The 21,713-nt window shown below is 40.3% G+C and overlaps 1 protein-coding gene across 4 annotated transcripts in view; it reads right to left on the bottom strand.

Annotated features, from left to right (window-relative positions):
• Positions 1–21,713, bottom strand: part of LOC117518860 (homer protein homolog 3-like) — a 158,825-nt gene that overhangs the window by 9,303 nt on the left and 127,809 nt on the right. For all 4 annotated transcript variants that reach the window (XM_034180099.1, XM_034180097.1, XM_034180098.1 and 1 more), the window contains 3 exons: positions 12,009–12,165; positions 10,345–10,455; positions 8,682–8,762 (listed from right to left, as the gene is read on the bottom strand). In XM_034180099.1, coding sequence (XP_034035990.1) covers positions 8,682–8,762; positions 10,345–10,455; positions 12,009–12,165 — 349 coding nt within the window. The remainder of the gene's footprint in view (positions 1–8,681; positions 8,763–10,344; positions 10,456–12,008; positions 12,166–21,713) is intronic.

The following is a 21,713-nucleotide window of genomic DNA, read 5'->3' as shown; positions in this document are numbered from 1 at the left end:
ATTTGATTCAAATTATATTATCTCCACTGGCCTCAAACATTCTGCAAGTGTATGAATAACACTTAATTTTTTACCAAGGAATGCACAAACAAATTCCCAAAAAGTGTTTCTGTTCCCCTTTAAGATCTAGAGAACAGACAGCAGAAGAGCAGTGCGATTTATATTATCCTTGTTGCATGGACCTGCATTAGCAGATGTGAACCTATACATAACAAGTCAGTTATTGGTGCCCAATGATGTGTGTATACTTGCTTGAGAAATGTGCTTTGGGAAAAACATAGCACTGCCCAACTGCAAACAGACAGGAGAAGACCTCTGAGATTACTCCCATGCATTGTCACAGATCTTGGACTCTGTAGTGAAACAGTCAGTAAATGCAGTAGCAAACTGTCCTTTGAGACCAGTTCATTGAGGGCTTGAGGGATGCGGTTCTCAGACATGAACTCAGGAAAATGGTTAGGGATAAACCCGACTCTAGTTTACTAGAGGTGAGGAACAAAGCCCTCCTTTGGGAGGTGGAGGATGGCAAGTTTTATTGTTTCAGAGTTGCAAGGAATAATCAGGTGCAGTCTGAGCCTGTAGAATCACAGTGTTTAGTGATTAAAGCGGATGATGACTAACGCGTTGTATTAGATATGGTTCAAAAAGCAGTTGCAGATCAAGAGACACGGTTAGCTGAACTCAGTAAAACCTTGGCTGAGCAAGCTAGCACTGTCTGTAAGTGAGATGTGTAGACTTAGCACCTTACAGACTGGTCAGGAGGCCAAATCACGGGCTGGGTTACTGATTAAGGTCACGTCTGATGGTCAACCCATTTTTTTTTTTAAGTGTGGTGTAAGAGGGCATATAGCAAGGAAGGGTCCACAGACCAAATGGGTCTGAGTTGCACCTGGCAAGGATACAGCATCTGGTGCAGGAAAACTGCCACCCTCAGTTGTCATGAGTCAAACAACTCAAGGGGAGGTAGCTGGCTCAACAAATGCAATAATGGACAGAAGTAAGTTAAGGTGAAGCTCCAGGGGGTTGCTGTTATCTGCCTGCTTGATACTGGCAATCTCAGAGAGGTTATTTAAGAAGCACGGGTCAGTGGAAGATAACAGCATTCATCCCACCTTTGAATGGTGAAAGATTACCGCAGCTAAAGGGTTAGGACTATGTAGAGCTTGAGGTGGAGCTCATGGGTTTGACTGTCCCCAGGTGGGGTTTTCTGATTGTTAAAGATTCAGTACACTCTTCCTCTGTTCCGAGTCTAATAGGCATGAATGTGATCACATGATGTAGAGAATTAACGCACACTGAGTTTGATACCACTTTGGAGGGTGAGCTTGTTTCAAGTTGGAGAGTGTCTTTCCAGCAAGTGCAAGTGAACGTAGTAGATAGACTCTTGTTTGCTAGGGTGGCTGGGAAGGATCAGGAGACTTTAGAGGTCTATATACCTGTCTTGGCAGCTGCTACAGTCATGGAGAGGGGCTGGAAGACTGTGGGGGATAATGGCCCATTGCTGCTATTGGAGCCTGTAAGTGCACCTTTACCTGGGGAGGTTGGGTGTTGTGCCAACTTTGGTGTCATCTGAGTGTCACATTTTCTCTGTCCAAGTCATGAACCTGTCTGAAGATATCTGGTTGAAACCGAGGACTAGGCTGGGAGTGTTGGCTCATGTAGAGGGAGTGAAAAGTAAAGAACTCCGTGAGGTACAGTTTCAGAGGACCGTCATTTATGTTGTGTGTGTGTGTGATTTCCAGCTGCCCACTGCCTTATTTTGTAATGCATTTCCTTTTGCCGTATTTTGTAGATCATATTTTGTTCCGTCTTTTGCATTTTTAACGATGTATGGTTTGAAGCTCACAAATTTTAAAGAAGACTGCCAATTTTTTTAAATATCAATTGTTAAATAAAGTTAATGTGCTGTATGTATCCCAGTAATTGTTTCCTGAATGGCAACAAAACTCCCCAGGCTCCAAAAGTATTGAGCAAAGGGTGTGAGTGTGCATATGATTTCTCCGTTTTTTTATTTTAGGTTTTTGTTTGATTGTTTGTTTGTTTTAGCTAAACTTTTTTCATGTGTCATTATGGGGTGTTGTGAGTAGAATTTTGAGGGAAAAAATTAATTTATTACATTTTGGAATAAGGCTGTAACATAACAAAATGGTGAAAAAGTGAAGCGCTGTGAATACTTTCTGGAAGTACCGTATGCCACAGATACTTTATAACTAGACTTAAATGCAAAGTAAATTTGGTCAGTTTTGTGAAAAATCCAAAGGGATTACACAGTTAAATTTACATGACACTTGGGCAGATGCAGTTCACCTGGAGATGCCGGTAACATCGTCCCTCTTTCTTCATATTCCTGCTGAATGCTGTGAAGTTTACTGAAACCCTCCCATCAGGGTCGTTTATTTAAATCTATTTATCGAGAAAATCTTTAAAATGTTCAATTTGGTGCTTTAGGAGGCAATTCTGTGTGCAATGACTTGATTATGATGCCAACACAAGGACAGTAAAAAGGTCAAATATGAATTATGCATAATTTACAAATGACAGTTTTCCTAAAAACGACAGAAGCAGCAATAAAGGATATGCAATATGCATCGGGTGTGAAGTTGTGCATTAGCGAGGAAATAATTTCTCCTTGAAGTCCGTTTGTGTTGTAGTGCCACAGATGGTACTGCAAGTCCTCAAAGCTTTTGTTATTGCCTTTTGTTTGTTGCCCCTGTTTGTAAACAGCCTGGAACCCATAATTTTCCATATATTGCTATGAAATTTTTGCAGAGGATTCATATCCTGATAGGCAAGAATTTAGACAATTTTCAAGGTCATAGGTAATAGTCAGAAAAAATCTTGGAAAAATCCCTGCCCTTTAACATTGAACAAATTTTCAAAAATTGATAACTCTTTCAAAAAAATATTTGAGAGAGTTACAACCCCTGGCAAAAAGTATGGAATCACCGGCCTCGGAGGATGTTCATTCAGTTGTTTAATTTTGTAGAAAAAAAGCAGATCACAGACATGACACAAAACTAAAGTCATTTCAAATGTCAACTTTCTGGCTTTAAGAAACACTATAAGAAATCAAGAAAAAAAGATTGTGGCAGTCAGTAACGGTTACTTTTTTAGACCAAGCAGAGGAAAAAATATGGAATCACTCAATTCTGAGGAAAAAATTATGGAATCACCCTGTAAATTTTCATCCCCCAAATTAACACCTGTATCAAATCAGACCTGCTCATTGACATTGACCCTATGCCATGACATTGACCCTAGAAAAAAAAAAACAAGAAACAAAATTGTGGCAGTCAGTAACGGTTACTTTTTTAGACCAAGCAGAGGGAAAAAATATGGAATCATTCAATTCTGAGGAAAAAATTATGGAATCATGAAAAACAAAAGAACGCTCCAACACATCACTAGTATTTTGTTGCACCACCTCTGGCTTTTATAACAGCTTGCAGTCTCTGAGGCATGGACTTAATGAGTGACAAACAATACTCTTCATCAATCTGGCTCCAACTTTCTCTGATTGCTGTTGCCAGATCAGCTTTGCAGGTTGGAGCCTTGTCATGGACCATTTTCTTCAACTTCCACCAAAGATTTTCAATTGGATTAAGATTCGGACTATTTGCAGGCCATGACATTGACCCTATGTGTCTTTTTGCAAGGAATGTTTTCACAGTTTTTGCTCTATGGCAAGATGCATTATCATCTTGAAAAATGATTTCATCATCCCCAAACATCCTTTCAATTGATGGGATAAGAAAAGTGTCCAAAATATCAACGTAAACTCTTTTGACAGTCATCTCCCCAGTGCCTTTACCTGACATGCAGCCCCATATCATCAATGACTGTGGAAATTTACATGTTCTCTTCAGGCAGTCATCTTTATAAATCTCACTGGAACGGCACCAAACAAAAGTTCCAGCATCATCACCTTGCCCAATGCAGATTCGAGATTCATCACTGAATATGACTTTCATCCAGTCATCCACAGTCCACGATTGCTTTTCCTTAGCCCATTGTAACCTTGTTTTTTTCTGTTTAGGTGTTAATGATGCCTTTCGTTTAGCTTTTCTGTATGTAAATCCCATTTCCTTTAGGCGGTTTCTTACAGTTCGGTCACAGACGTTGACTCCAGTTTCCTCCCATTCGTTCCTCATTTGTTTTGTTGTGCATTTTTGATTTTTGAGACATATTGCTTTAAGTTTTCTGTCTTGACGCTTTGATGTCTTCCTTGGTCTACCAGTATGTTTGCCTTTAACAACCTTCCCATGTTGTTTGTATTTGGTCCAGAGTTTAGACACAGCTGACTGAACAACCAACATCTTTTGCAACATTGCGTGATGATTTACCCTCTTTTAAGAGTTTGATAATCCTCTCCTTTGTTTCAATTGACATCTCTCGTGTTGGAGCCATGATTCATGTCAGTGCACTTGGTGCAACAGCTCTCCAAGGTGTGATCACTCCTTTTTAGATGCAGACTAATGAGCAGATCTGATTTGATGCAGGTGTTAGTTTTTGGGATGAAAATTTACAGGGCGATTCCATAATTTATTCCTCAGAATTGAGTGAGTCCATATTTTTTTCCCTCTGCTTTGTCTAAAAAAGTAACCGTTACTGACTGCTACAATTTTTTTTCTTGATTTCTTATAGTGTTTCTTAAAGCCAGAAAGTTGCCATTTGAAAGGACTTTAGTTTTGTGTCATGTCTGTGATCTGCTTTTTTTCTACAAAATTAAACAACTGAATGAACATCCTCCGAGGCCAGTGATTCCATAATTTTTTGCCAGGGGTTGTACGTATAATGGTATCCTTTAGGGCACTGTCCCACTAGAGCACGATTGCTGTACCAATACACAAGTTGGAAAAACAAACAGAATTCGAGCCGCATTCGTACGGGACAGACATTCGTACAGCCATGTAGGAATGCTGTTAGAATACCCAGAATATGGTTGGAAGCCGGCTCACATGATTTGCGCATGGGGTTGGGGAACATGGCAGGGTGAGCGCTGTGGTCCGCTCTTTTGAAAATCTGCTGTGTCACACTGTTGGGTGTCGGCTGACATCCAACCCATGGCTCGATTACATGTAAACCAGGGTCCCCTGACCATTGCATCAGTGGAGTGCATGTGTGATCAGATCATTACGGATGTCTGATCACTGACGTGCACACTCACAGCCATTATTACTGGCAGGGGTGCAAGTAAGATTAGATTCTTGCAGGAACTGTGCACCTCAAAAAAGTGTTTATTTTTATTTATTTATTTATTTTTTTGCTTGTGCGCTTCACATGCTCGCATCATACTGAAAATATTAAAGACCGCTCTTAGCACACCCACGGCATTGAGCAGAGATGCTCAACAGGGGAATACGATTATTATCAGCTTTAGGGTGCAGGCAGGATTACTTTGTCCAACACCTTCCAGCCAAGCTGCAGTCATGAGCCGGGTGGATGTGTTGACTTCTTTCGCACTGCAGAGGGTTTTACAAGACGTAGCAAAGAAAGGCAACAGCAAGGAGCTACACTCATTGCTGCAGAACATTACAAACTGCAAATTAAACATCAACTTCTTTGAAATTTGAACTGTGACCTTGAAAAGTGAACTCACTGTATTGTAGGAGCCAATACACCCCTTCCACACATCAGATTTAAATGCAGAATATTAATTTTTCGGGTTGACTTTGACAGAACTTTTGAAGGTCAAGGTCAATCAGAAATCTAAGAGGAACAATATGAGCAAAATAGGAAGTTTCTATGGTGACTAGTTCTGAAGTTATGGTTGATTATGCAATTTCCACTTTTTCCATGACCTTGAAACTTGTACTATGACCTTGAAAAATAAACTCAGTCTATTCTAGGATTATCTGAACTGTATGTCCAAATTTTATGGTGGAAGATGCAGAACTGTGCCTGTGAGACTGTTAACGATCCAACAAACAAACAAACGCAGGCGATCACATAACCTTCGTCCAATGACGCTGGACAGAGGTTATGTGATAATAATCCCACAGAAATTGGTGTCCAAGTTGGCAGCACAGGAAGCCTCCTCTACCTTATGTAACTGGGTCTTGGATTTCCTGAGTGTCAGGATCATTGATAACATATCCTCCTCCATTGTCCTGAACACTGGTTCACTGTCAATCCATTGCTGTATACACTCATGACCTATGACTGCAGAGTACACTACAAGAATAATCTTGTGGTGAAGTTTACAGATGACACAGTAGTGACTGGACTCATCACCCAAGGGGATGAATCGGCATACTGGCTGGAGGTGGATGACCTGGCACGGTGGTCTGGGGACAATAACCTTATCCTTAAAGTCAAAAGACAAAGCACATGGTTGTGCATTTCCAGTGGTGTGGAACTCCTCTGCTACTTCTCCACATCGACATTGCAGCTGTGGAGATAGTCCTCTCTGTTAAGTACCTTGGGGTATACCTGACCAACACCCTCACCTGGCATACCAACACCACAGCTGTAAAGAAAAAGGGCCACCAGTGCCTCTATATCCTGAGGAAAGCAGAAATGATGTCCTTCTACAGCTGTGTGGTGAAAGAGTACTCTGAGGTCCTGTCTTAGTATGTGCTATGAGGGCTGCACTGTAGCAAAGAAGGAGGTGCTGCAGAGAGTGATAACATCAGCACAGAAGACCATCGGGTATACCCTACCACCCATTGGGGACATTTACACCATCAGATGCAGAGATAGAGCCACCTGCATCTGCCGTGACCCCACCTACCCTACTCACAAACTATAAACCCCCCCCCGCCCTCTGGAAGGAGACTGCGCTGCATCTCTGTACTCTCCTCACCACTGGAAAAAGCTGAGCTCAGCCCACAATACAGGCTGGATCTTGTGTGATTCATTTTCTCTTGTACTTTAAATGTAACTTTTAGCATACGTGTTATTGTTTCTGCTAAGTTTTAACCTGTTGTTTCTACTTGTTTTGCTGTAAATACATTTGCATGTCATCGGCATATGCATTAATTCTTTTGGATAGAGATCATCACTGCCTGTAACATCAACTCTCAAAGTTTCATTAATGATGTCATCATCAGTCAGTTGACCTCATCTCAACTTTCACAACATAGGTGTCAGCTTTAAAAAAAATCTGAGGGTCTGCAAATTTTAACCTTTGAACCTTTCTGACTTGTTTATTCTAGTTACAGTAGTGTTCAGAATAATAGTAGTGCTATGTGACTAAAAAGATTAATCCAGGTTTTGAGTATATTTCTTATTGGTACATGGGAAACAAGGTACCAGTAGATTCTCACAAATCCAACAAGACCAAGCATTCATGATATGCACACTCTTAAGGCTATGAAATTGCGCTATTAGTAAAAAAAACAGTAGAAAAGGGGGTGTTCATAATAATAGTAGCATCTGCTGTTGATGCTACAAACTTAAAACTATTATGTTCAAACTGCTTTTTTTTTTAGCAATCCTGTGAATCACTAAACTAGTAATTAGTTGTGTAACTACAGGTTTTCATGATTTCTTCACATCTGTGAGGCATTAATTTTGTTTGTTTGGAACCAAGATTTTGCTCATTTACTAGTGTGCTTGGGGTCATTGTCTTGTTGAAACACCCATTTCAAGGGCATGTCCTCTTCAGCATAAGGCAACATGACCTCTTCAAGTATTTTGACATATCCAAACTGATCCATGATACCTGGTATGCGATATATAGGCCCAACACCATAGTAGGAGAAACATGTCCATATCATGATGCTTGCACCACCATGCTTCACTGTCTTCACTGTGAACTGTGGCTTGAATTCAGAGTTTGGGGGTCATCTCACAAACTGTCTGCGGCCCTTGGACCCAAAAAGAACAATTTTACTCTCATCAGTCCACAAAATATTCCTCCATTTCTCTTTAGGCCAGTTGATGTGTTCTTTGGCAAATTGTAACCTCTTCTGCACATGTCTTTTATTTAACAGAGGGACTTTGCGGGGGATTCTTGCAAATAAATTAGCTTCACACAGGCGTCTTCTAACTGTCACAGCACTTACAGGTAACTCCAGACTGTCTTTGATCATCCTGGAGCTGATCAATGGGTGAGCCTTTGCCATTCTGGTTATTCTTCTATACATTTTAATGGTTGTTTTCCATTTTCTTCCACACGTCTTTTTTTTTTTTTGTCCATTTTAAAGCATTGGAGATCATTGTAGATGAACAGCCTATAAGTGTTTGCACCTACGTATAAGTTTTCCCCTCTCCAATCAACTTTTTAATCAAACTACGCTGTTCTTCTGAAAAATGTCTTGAACGTCCCATTTTCCTCAGGCTTTCAAAGAGAAAAGCATGTTCAACAGGTGCTGGCTTCATCCTTAAATAGGGGACACCTGATTCACACCTGTTTGTTCCATAAAACTGACAAACTCACTGACTGAATGCCAGAACACTATTATTGTGAACACCCCCTTTTCTACTTTTTTTTTTACTAATAGCCCAATTTCACAGCCTTAAGAGTGTGCATATCATGAATGCTTGGTCTTGTTGGATTTGAGAGAATCTACTGGTACCTTGTTTCCCATGTAACAATAAGAAATATACTCAAAACCTGGATTAATCTTTTTAGTCACATAGCACTATTCTGAACACTACTGTATATTACAATGAAATTGATCGGCCCAGCAGCTGTGTCCGTCAGCCTTGACAGAAGCGACAACCCACAGACTCACCTGCAGTCTCTGCATGGCCTCCTCCCTCTCCTTCTCCAGCTGACCAACATCAGGTTTCCTGCTCTGCAGACTGTGAATTTCCTGCAAAAACATTATCAGTCTGTCACTAAAACCAGATTCACATCGTCTTCCCAATCCACCCACCATCACTGTTTATCCGAAGCTAAAGCATTCGTTTTCCCACATCTCCATCCCATAGAGTTCTAAAAGAAGCAGTCACTTATCATACAGCAGCAGCAGCGCTGCAGCCCGCTGAGCTGGGACGCTTTAATGTTCCCAGTGGAGAAAGGACGGCGCAGCTCTTCACAGTGACCTTCCACTGTGCTAAAGTGAAACTTGTTGAGATGTTGGGACAGATACGGCTATGCTAATGAGACAAGAGGAGTGCAGCAAGGCAGCCGCTTACAGCAGATAACCTTTTTGTTTCTGCAGAGAAAGCGGTTTGCTGCTGACCGTGCACAGCACCCGCTACGTGACCCGCACAAAGACAAACAGCACAACAGTTCAGTTTATGTCACTTTAAAAATTCATGTTACAGTGAAGCTGGGTAAAATTAGTCCCATCTACTGGTAAGACAGCACAGGTGGTGGCCAAGTGGGTAGTGTGCTTGGTGTCAGTGCGGAAGGTTTCTGGTTCAAACCCTACCTCTGCCACATTTCTCCATGTAATGTGAGGTTGCATCAGGAAGGGCATCCGGTGTAAAGCTTGTGCCAATTCAACATGCAGATCCACCTCAGATTTGCTGTGGCGACCCCGAGTGCAAACAAGGGAGCAGCCGAAGGGTCTTACTATTTAGTGGTGAGATTGCAGACTGCATTGTAATGTCACCTGATGATGATTATTTCCCCTTCATGTTTTTGATCCGTTGCCTTCTCTTGTGATCAGCAATATGTATAATCTTGCATTTTGCAAAAAAACGTTAGATAGCATACAGGGACGCAAACACTCTTATATTTTCTTCCAGCTGAATTACACAATGCAAAAGGGTGAGGTCATATGACCTTTTTGGGCTACTTTGCTAACATGGCAGCCTCAATGGGGGGGGGGGGGGGGGGGGGTATGAAGGACTCATTCTCAGCTCATGAAAACACGATTTTTTTGTTGCAGGTAAATGGACAATAATGAACAGATCGATATGAATGGTATAAGAAACGCCACTAAATCATACACACTATAGCTTTAATTTCATCAAAAATTTGGGAAGCATCTCCTGGGCTCTGATTCTGACTGTCTGCAGTCTGAAATGCAAGTGATTAACAAAGTATGTCAAAGGTCACAATGGAAGAAAAGAAATTTTTCAACATATTGAAGATTCAGTCACAGTTAAAACAACACCACCGAATATACTGGTTCATCACGGACACCCTTCAGGGCCCTTTGAGTATGACAAGGTTTCAAACCATAACCTGGAAATCATTGCACAGAAAAACAAGTGCAATCACAGATTTCTGACGTCCACCAATCCGGATCCAGATCACCTCCAAAATTCTGTGGAGTCTTCCATGCTCTAATATCTATCTGTGGTGTAAATCTGGTGAGAATCTGTGCAGACAAATCAAGACTGGTGACAGCGATGTGACCGATGGATATTTGACTTGTCCCTGCACCAAACCACCACTTATCAAGAGTTACTATTTGCGGTGCAGTGATCCGGGTGTCTGACCTGGTCTTTGGCTCTCAGCAGGGTTTCCAGTTCCTCCAGTGAGCGGCTCAGCTCTTCTTTACCGGTCTGACCTGCAGCAGGGTGTCCAAGCTGAGCCTCCAGCTCTGATACCTGGAACATGCATGCACCATGTCAACTAAAAATAATAATCACAAATATTTTTCTAATGGGTCTGCAGGCTGAATCGGATCAATCAATCCATCAATCAATCAGTGGTTAGTAGTTTGCAATAAATCAGACAAATAAGCACTGAAACCCAGAAAATACACTGTGCTGGGGATGAACATAAATATGCTCCTACGGTGATTTATCATCTTCCTCTAAATGGAGCAGAGAGGGGGAGGGGGGAGGGTGGCATAGGGTGTCCTGTCTCAGTAACAACAACAAAAAATAAAAAAATATTCCTTGCCCCCCTCCTCAATTCCTTGTTGCCAAACCCTGGAGCCCTGTTCCACTTTCAGCCACCTGCTTGACTTTGCTGCAGTGTGTGTGTGTGTGTGTGCATGGGGTGGGGGTGGGGGGTAACCTTCACTTGGACCTGGAAAGATGGATGAAACCACAGAGACGCCTAAAAATAGAACACTACATTTTGTGTCACCGGTGACACGCTGTTGTGGCAGAACTTCGCTCTGTCTCACTGAAACCACCTCGTTAAGCTTGACCGAGAGCAGAATTTTCTCTCGCTAAAGATTAAATGTCTGCACTTGGGCCATGTGATTATCACGGGAGCCTCTCAACAGAAACATCCCGAGGAGAGGGTCAAAAGGAAAATTGTATCACTGCAGTATGGAGCAGACAAATGTGTGTATCGCAGGTTTTGGTGCAATTCTCAGGGTTTTATAAGAAGATCAGCTATAATTTGCCAGAAGGTACATCGATGATGCAAGCCTAGATTTCATGTTTTGGTGAAAGAAAATCCTCCTCTGTACCACTTCATCATGAAGCTGTATAACTGGTGGTGCAAAAATGCAAAACATGCACTGTGCACAATTTCTCCAATCACAGCCACAGAAGCCTGTAACTTCTTCTGGGTTGTCTGGGTGTCTTGGTGGCTTTCCTCACTCTTCTTCTTGCACAGTCACTCAGTGTTTGAGAACTGTCTACTCCACACAGATTTACCACAGAGTGTCAGACTGTTTGTATTTCTTCATAACTGATTTAATTAATGTTTAAGACATATTCAGTGAATTGGAAATGTTCATGTATCCATCTCCTGACTTGTGTGAAGAAAACTGATTATTTACAAGTATTATACGAAAGGGGCTGATCACTTATGCAACCCATCATTTTGGCTTTGATATTTTTAAGTAATTTCTATCAAGTTTTAGAGATTTACTTTCAGTTTGAGTCTAATATTTTTAAGTAATTTATATCAAGTTGTAGAGATTTACTTTCAGTTTGAGTCTAAGGAAGTTAATTTTAGAATTTTTTATACTGAGAAGCCTGATTTACTTTTTGTATTTGAAATGTCATAAACAAATTAAAATGTGTGAAATACCAAGGGGCTGAATACTTTTGCAAGCCACTGTACATTTTTGTCTGTTTTTTTGTCCTCCTGTGTTCCAATCCACTATGACGCTGTGTAACTAGTAACACCAAAAACCTGCACTTTGCACAATCTAAGCCACCTCCCATAACCATCCATGCATTGTGTGTTTGGTCACCTGGTCTTGGAGGCGGGTGGTTTCAGTCTGGTACTCAGCTAGCTGTTTCTTCCACTGCTCCACGCTGCTGTTGGCTTCCTGCAGTGCTGCCACCAGCTTGGCATTACTGTCCTGCAGGGTGAAGAGCTCCGCCTCCAGGTTCATCTCACATACCGACCTGTTGGCACCAAAACATATTCAAAAACAGTGTCAGATGATCAGACTGGTCCACTAAATATGCTAGTGTTAGCACCATGTAGCCAAAGACACACAGCAGACCTTCCATCCTGGCGGAAAGTGGCAAAAACAAGGTAAAATGGAAACCTGAAAGAAAATGATGGATAAAATTGACAAACACGGGCCAGTAGACATCCTTTTGAAAAGAATTCTGGACAAAATCTATTCAATAATTCTCTCAGGCCCAAATCTGTGTTGTCTGTTATACACATGTGGACAAAACAGTTGGTACCCTTATATTTTATGTACACATTTTAATAGCTGGTCAGAAATAAATGCAAAGCAATTTTGCTCATCGCTCTTCTTCAACCGCTTATCCGGGATGGAGTTGCGGGGGCAATAGCTCTAGCATGGAACCCCAGACTTCCCTTTCCCGTGCCACATTGACCACATCTGACTGGGGGATCCCAAGGTGTTCCCAGGCCAGTGTGGAGATATAATTTCTCCACCTAGGCCTCCGTCTTCCCCGGGCTCTCCTCCCAGGTGGACGTGCCTGGAACACCTCCGCAGGGGGCGCCCAGGAGGCATCCTTACCAGATGCTCGAACCACCTCAGCTGGCTCTTTTCAATGCGAAGAAGCAGCGGCTCTACTCTGAGTTCCCCACCGATGACCGAACTTCTCACCCTATTTCTAAGGGGGACACCAGCCACCCTCCTAAGGAAGCCCATTTTGGCCACTTGTACCTGCCAAATAACTTTGGACATTTTTTTTTATTTTTGATTAAACAGAATTGCTAAAGGTATTCAAATGGACTGTAATAACATTGAAGCGTGCCACCCTCTGCCCAGGAGAGAGGATGGAGACAAGCAAGCAGTTATAATGAGGTTTGTCAACAGAAAACATAAAATGGCATTGTTAAAACAGGGACGGAAACTTAAAGGAACAAACGTATTCATCAATGAACATCTGACCAAAAAACGCAGACATCGCCAGGAAAGCTTGTTTCTTAAAAAAGCAGGAAAAAATTCAACAGACATGGACATCCAACTGCAAAACATTCATCAAACTGAACGGAACACCAGAACAAGCAAAGGTTATGGTAATCAGGAACATCGAGGAACTGGACAAATACGATCAATAAGGTATGAGGACACAAACACATCACAACACCATGACACAGACCAGAGGAACCTATTCATCTACTACATCATCTACATCTGGAGACAAGAAGGATATAACTCAAAGGATTGCTGATCATGGAAAAGTAGAACTGAGAACATTTAAATACACAGACCACAATGTACTGGACTTGGAGCACGATATAGACCCGGACAATAATTTCTTCTCAAATATCAATGACAGTTGTTGCTATTATGCAGATGAACAGTTTAATCGGATCATTAAAACGGATAACAAATTATCAATAATCCATTTCAACAGCAGAAGTCTATATGCAAACTTTAACAACATTAAAGAATATTTAAGTCAATTTAAAAAAATATTTAACATAATTGCTATATCAGAAACATGGATCAATGAAGATAAAGGAATGGATTTTGAACTGGATGGATATGAATTTAATTGTGTAAACAGAAAGAATAAGAGTGAAGGAGGAGTGGCTGTGTATGTGGATAAGAACATGGATTATAAAATAGTAGACAATATGACAACTGTGATTGATAACTTATTAGAATGTATAACTACTGAAATATGTGAAGAAAAAAGCAAAAATGTATTAATCACCTGTATATATAGAGCACCAGGATCTAGTATTGAAACATTCACTGACTGTATGGGAAAAATGTTCTCAAAAATTAATCAAAAAACTGTGTTCATTTGTGGTGACTTAAATATTGATCTGCTCAATCCAAATAAGCATAAAATAACAGATGAATTTATCAGTATAATGTACAGTATGAGTTTATATCCAAAAATCACCAGGCCAAGCAGAATTACATCCCATAGTGCCACCTTAATTGATAATATATTCAGCAATGATATTGAGAATAACACTGAGTGGATTATTAATCAATGACATTAGTGATCATCTACCAGTTTTCATCGTTTATAATAGAAACCATCGGCTGAATCAGCCAGAGGAGAAAATAAAATACAGGCAAGTGCGGACAGAGGAAAACATGAACACACTAAAGAAGGATTTACAGGAGCAAAACTGGGAAAAGGTATACAGTGAAAGTGATGTTGATAGTGCATATGAAACTTTTTTACAAATATTTACATCATTATATGATAAAAATTGTTCAATTAAACAAGACTACAGAAAACAAAAAATCCAAGCTCGACCATGGATGACGAAAGGGTTACGAAATGCATGTAATAAGAAAAATACACTGTATAGAGAATTCATAAAACTAAAGACTAAAGAGGCAGAAAATAGATATAAGAAATACAAACATAGATTGACTAATATTATACGGGTATGTAGGAAGGAATATTATAGTAACATATTATATAATAACAAAAACAATATTAAAGGAATATGGGCTATATTAAATAGCATTATCAAAAATGGTAATAAAAAACAGTTACCCTCAGTATTTCATTGATAATAATGTCAAGAAGGAAAATAAGGATGAGGTAGTCAACGGTTTTAATAATTTTTTTGTAAATATTGGACCAAGCTTGGCAGAAAAAATTCCCGATTCCCAACCTGAGGATTGGGATAATAATCTCATAGAAAGAAATCCCTGTCCAATGTTCCTCACAGCAGTGGATGGAAAAGAAATTATAGACATTGTGAATAATTGTAAATATAAAACATCTACCGATTTAAATGAAATTGATATGGTGGTGGTAAAACAGGTCATTGAATGGATTGTAGAACCATTAACATACATCTGTAACTTATTTCAAACCGGTAAATTTCCCAATCAAATGAAAATAGCTAAGGTTGTGCCGCTGTATAAGACTGGGGATAGACACCACTTCACAAATTATAGACCTGTTTCTTTGCTTCCACAATTTTCCAAATTATTAGAAAAGTTATTCAATAATAGATTAGACAAATTCATAAATAAACATAAATTACTTACTGATAGTCAATATGGATTCAGAGCACATAGTTCAACATCACTTGCGTTAATAAAATCAGTTGAGGAGATTACAAATGCCATAGACCACAAATTACATTCAGTTGGAATATTTATAGACCTTAAAAAGGCTTTTGATACAATCAATCATGACATATTAATCAATAAACTTGAACAGTATGGGATTAGGGGGTTGGTGTTGCACTGGGTGAGAAGCTACTTAAGTAACAGAAAACAGTTTGTGAAGTTGGGGGAATATACATCATCATGCTTGGACAATGCTTGTGGCGTCCCACAGGGGTCAGTATTGGGTCCAAAACTGTTTCTAATTTATATAAATGATATTGTCAATGTTTCTAAAATATTAAAATTAGTATTATTTGCAGATGACACAAGCATTTTTTTTGTTCAGGGGGGGATTTGCAGGAGTTACTGAGGAGGATCAGTATAGAAATGGGAAAATTGAAAATATGGTTTGACAGAAACAAATTATCAGTAAACTTAAGTAAAACAAAATACATGTTATTTGGCTATTGTAATACAGACATACAGGTTCAGTTACAAGTCGAGGGGGTAGATATTGAAAGGGTACATGAAAATAAGTTTCTGGGGGTGATAATAGATAAGATAAACTGGAAGACTCATATAAAACATATACAAAGTAAACTGTCAAGAAGCATTTCAGTTCTAAACAAAGCGAAACATTCTGGACCACAACTCACTCCGCATTCTTTACTGCTCACTGGTTTTACCATATTTACAGTACTGTGCAGAGGTATGGGGTAATACTTATAAAGGTACAACACAATCACCATCAGTAATGCAGAAAAGAGCTATAAGAATTATTCATAATACTGGCTATAGAGATCATACAAATCCACTATTTTTACAATCCAAATTCTTAAAATTCACAGACTTGGTTCATTTTCAAACAGTACAAATCGTCTATAAAGCAATAAACAATTTACTTCCAGCAAATATTAAAAATATGTTTTTTAACAGATCAGGGGATTGCAGTCTGAGGGGGAAATTTAATTTAAAGCATCAGTGGGCACGAACAACATTAAAAGGTTTCTGTATTTCTGTCTGTGGGGTGAGGATGTGGAACAGATTGGGAGTGGGGCTCAAGCAATGTCCAAGCATGAACCAGTTCAAACAGCGGTACAAAAATATGTTTTTTTTCTAGGTATAGGGAGGAGGAAGGGTAATGAAGGTTAGGGTGTTTTTGTTTTTTGCTTCGGCTTGTAAATATATAGTATTTTGTATGTAAGTAGGTATGTGTAGGTGTATATTTATGTTTGTGTATATACATATATATATATATACACTCAACAAAAATATAAACGCAACACTTTTGGTTTTGCTCCCATTTTGTATGAGATGAACTCAAAGATCTAAAACTTTTTCCACATACACAATATCACCATTTCCCTCAAATATTGTTCACAAACCAGTCTAAATCTGTGATAGTGAGCACGTCTCCTTTGCTGAGATAATCCATCCCACCTCACAGGTGTGCCATACCAAGATGCTGATTAGACACCATGATTAGTGCACAGGTGTGCCTTAGACTGTCCACAATAAAAGGCCACTCTGAAAGGTGCAGTTTTATCACACAGCACAATGCCACAGATGTCGCAAGATTTGAGGGAGCGTGCAGTTGGCATGCTGACAGCAGGAATGTCAACCAGAGCTGTTGCTCGTGTATTGAATGTTCATTTCTCTACCATAAGCCGTCTCCAAAGGCGTTTCAGAGAATTTGGCAGTACATCCAACCAGCCTCACAACCGCAGACCACGTGTAACCACACCAGCCCAGGACCTCCACATCCAGCATGTTCACCTCCAAGATCGTCTGAGACCAGCCACTCGGATAGCTGCTGAAACAATCGGTTTGCATAACCAAAGAATTTCTGCACAAACTGTCAGAAACCATCTCAGGGAAGCTCATCTGCATGCACGTCGTCCTCATCGGGGTCTCGACCTGACTCCAGTTTGTCGTCGTAACCGACTTGAGTGGGCAAATGTTCACATTCGCTGGCGTTTGGCACGTTGGAGAGGTGTTCTCTTCACGGATGAATCCCGGTTCACACTGTCCAGGGCAGATGGCAGACAGCGTGTGTGGCGTCGTGTGGGTGAGCGGTTTTCTGATGTCAATGTTGTGGATCGAGTGGCCCATGGTGGCGGTGGGGTTATGGTATGGGCAGGCGACTGTTATGGACGAAGAACACAGGTGCATTTTATTGATGGCATTTTGAATGCACAGAGATACCGTGATGAGATCCTGAGGCCCATTGTTGTGCCATACATCCAAGAACATCACCTCATGTTGCAGCAGGATAATGCACGGCCCCATGTTGCAAGGATCTGTACACAATTCTTGGAAGCTGAAAATGTCCCAGTTCTTGCATGGCCGGCATACTCACCGGACATGTCACCCATTGAGCATGTTTGGGATGCTCTGGACCGGCATATACAACAGCGTGTACCAGTTCCTGCCAATATCCAGCAACTTCACACAGCCATTGAAGAGGAGTGGACCAACATTCCACAGGCCACAATTGACAACCTAATCAACTCTATGTGAAGGAGATGTGTTGCACTGCATAAGACAAATGGTGGTCACACCAGATACTGACTGGTACCCCCCCCCCCCCCCCCCAATAAAACAAAACTGCACCTTTCAGAGTGGCCTTTTATTGTGGACAGTCTAAGGACAGTCACACCTGTGCACTAATCATGGTGTCTAATCAACATCTTGATATGGCACACCTGTGAGGTGGGATGGATTATCTCAGCAAAGGAGAAGTGCTCACTATCACAGATTTAGACTGGTTTGTGAACAATATTTGAGGGAAATGGTGATATTGTGTATGTGGAAAAAGTTTTAGATCTTTGAGTTCATCTCATACAAAATGGGAGCAAAACCAAAAGTGTTGCGTTTATATTTTTGTTGAGTGTATATATATATATATATATATATATATATATATATATTGATATCGGTTTAGGTGTGTAAGAATCTATGCGCATATGTGGCAAAGGGTATCACTGGTTGTGGGGAAGAAGGGGTAGGGAAAAATAAGCTGATGCTTCACCCTACCCCTTTTCGGACATGTTGGGTACACAGTAGAAACTTTTTTGTTGTCTTCACTGATCTATCTTGTAATTGTTGTATCAAATGTTCGAAATAAACAGTTTTCATTCATTCATTCATTGCATTGTTTGCGTTCATTTCTGACCATATATTAAAATGTGTACACAAAATAGAGGGGTACCAACAATTTTGTCCATGTGTGCATGTTAGTCTGTCCATAGAAAAACTCAAGTAACTACATTTTTTAAGCACAATATAAACAATGTTGTTCAAAATGGATGCACTCAGTGCATGCTAATGTTAGCATTGCATTGTGTGATGCTTATAGGTTTTCATGCTAAGCCTGTTAGTATTGCATTATGTGACACCCATTACCATCACATGGGGAGGTGATGGTCTAGTGCACCCTGCACTAGTAATAATAATCATAATGTAGACTTATTAAAATGCCCGTCATTGATATCAGTCATATACGAGGTCTGTTAGAAAAGTATGGATATCCATATGGATTTGAATTGTGTGTGATTGCATCAGCCAAGCTTGAACCTTCATGCGCATGCGTGAGTTTTTTCACGCCTGTCGGTTGCGTCATTCGCCTGTGAGCAGGCTTTGTGTGAGCACTGGTCCACCCTCTCGTTTTTTTTATTGCGAATAAATGTCTGAACGATTTGGAGCTTTGCTGCATCAATTTTTTTCCAGAAACTGTGAGAGACCTCCAGGTGGACACCGTTCGGAAAATTAATATGGCTTTCAGGGACGATTTTATGGGGATTACACAGATTGAGTGATCCAGACGGTTTAAAGACCGCCCACAACTGCTGAGAGCGCGCCGCGCTCCGAGCGCCAATCGACAGGCTCAAACCCCGCTGAAACAACCAGATCATTTCCAACGTGAAGGCTTTGTTGATCCGGGACGTCATCTGACTTTCACAAAAAGGCAGAAGGCGTGGACATCAGCACTTTTTCGGCACATCCCACTGTTACAGGAGTTTTTTTCATGGAAAGAAAAGTGGAGGGACGCGCCACGAGCCGTACATGACGCGGCACAAAACCACCTCCATGTTGGTCTCACAGGACGGCTTTCAGGTGGATTTCAGACGGCTGTCGGTTGCTTTTCAGTCGTGTGATTATCCGAGAAATTTAGCATGAGCTGGACATGCCCCAACATGTCCTGTGAGGCTTCATCACGGCGTTGCTTTGTGCTATGCAGCTCCACCGCGATGCGCGGAATTCCGCTCCTCTTTCCATGACAAAACCTCCTGTAACAGTGGAATGTGCCGTTCATTTCTAAACTGGACGCTGTCTTGATCCGGTATGTCATCTGACTAGCACAGGAATTGTGAAAAGATGTGGACGAAAGCACTTTTTCGGCACATTGAGACAGACGTGCGGAGGACAGTCTTTACCACAGAAATAAAGATACTTTCTAATAACTACATTACTACAAATTGTTTGAAAAATCAAGGGGGACGGCAGAAAAAAACAATAAAATGATGCAGGCATTGTGTCATCCCTTAATAATATGTAGGAAAGGTCAGGATTTACACGGGATATTTAATAAAGCAGAGCACTTTCGCATATAAAGTGTTTACCATAGCAATAGAGGAAACAAACCCGCGTAAATGTCAAGCAATCACAAAATAAAATCAGATAACACAATGTAAAGCAGGTACTATTTTTGTTTTTAATGGAAAGTGAACCGATCAATAATGACAAATGGTAAGCTGATAAATGATGGATGTACAAATTTAAACCAAATGTGAAGGAGGTCTTCACCCTGAAATGACCCTTTGAAGAAATCAGTAGAAAAATTAGGACCAGTCAGAGAAGTCCTCACACACACACATTTCTCTAATGACTTTAAATGTCGGAAGGCACTTTTTGCTTTTAGCCTGACTCACCGCCACTCTTCTACAACATCCAATCCATTCCTTTTGTGAAGAAAGCAGGATGTTTCCGTGCACATGCACACTCCTGATTACAGTCTGTGATGCTTTTGAACAACAGTTGGGAAAAAGGGGACTTGACAGCGCTCACGCTCACTGCCGCTGACAGCTCGCACTTACAGTCCTCCCGGCTGTCATCACATTTTGTACTTTACAGCAAAAAGAAGTGAAATATTTCTTGTATTTTTGAAAAGTATAATACATTTCTGATGTTCTGTTAGTTTTTTTGGTAAAATGCCACTTTCATTTTTAAGACACCAGTTTGATTCTCTGCAAGGACTATTCATACATTCAATTTAAAATGATGCTTTTACAAAATTCCTTGAGGAGGAAATGAGGAGAAAATTCAACTCATTTCTAATCTGCCTGACATCTATGCTACAGAAACATAAGTGAAAGAGTCCTGGAAACGTCTTCTTTTGAGTTATATCGAAGAATAAACAAGATTTTGTTGATTCACCATAAGATTTCCAAGCTGCCCTGTTATTTGTAAAATAAAGCTCAAAATGAGTCCTAATTTAAAAATTAACTGAATTTTCAATGTGACCGAACAATAGGATTGTTTATTTGTTTAAAGAATAGAAGAATAGAATGCTTTTTATTGTCATTATGCACAAGGTACAACGAAATTAAAAGAAATAAAAAGCTACAATGTGTAGGATTTAGGGATGTTTATGAGCAGAAATGGAATGTAGCATTCATAACTATCTGTTTATTTGTGTATAATTACCTCTAACAATGAATCAATGTGTTTTCATGAGCTGAGAATGAGTCCTTCATATCTATATGGGAGTGGGCCCCCTCATGGAGGCCCCCATGTTGCACCACCAGTCACTCAAAAGAGATAATTACTCTACTTGTCACAGTTTGCATTGTGTCTGTAGGACTGATGGGGGAAAAAAAAGACTGAAGTTGCTCCCTACATTGCTGTCGACTGGTTGCTAGCGCAGGCTAACAAGTTTAAGAACCCTCATTTTTGTAACAAGAACACAAAAGAGCATGAATCCCCATTAACAAAGCACCAAACGTGAAGGAAAACAAAATCATTACTAGGGATGGATATTGATAAGATTTTATCGATATCGATGACATTATCGATTCCGCTTATCAATCCGATTCCTTATCAACAGTGGTGGGCACCGTTCCGCAAATCTGCTAACCATCGAACATAATGTTTTCATTATCGGATTAGCTTTTCAGATAACTATGGAAACCATCATCGGACTAATTATCTTCCCATAAGTTTTGGTCCGATAATTTTTAGTCCGCTAACATTTTTGCAGAGTAAGCTTTTTGTAGTAGAAGTGCATTTCTAACCTCTACAAACAGAGAAGAGCTAGTTCTAGAATAAACTGCTCTATCCTCTGCAGGCAAAGGAGAACTGGTCATAGAAAAGAAAAAGCTAATTTCTTTTAACCCCATAGTGATACACTAGCAATATCACCTAAGTCATCCA

Source organism: Thalassophryne amazonica, chromosome 10, assembly GCF_902500255.1.
Source record: "Thalassophryne amazonica chromosome 10, fThaAma1.1, whole genome shotgun sequence".
Lineage (NCBI taxonomy): Eukaryota > Metazoa > Chordata > Actinopteri > Batrachoidiformes > Batrachoididae > Thalassophryne > Thalassophryne amazonica.
Note: the sequence above shows the minus strand (reverse complement) of the source record. Positions and strands in the feature narration are given on the sequence as shown.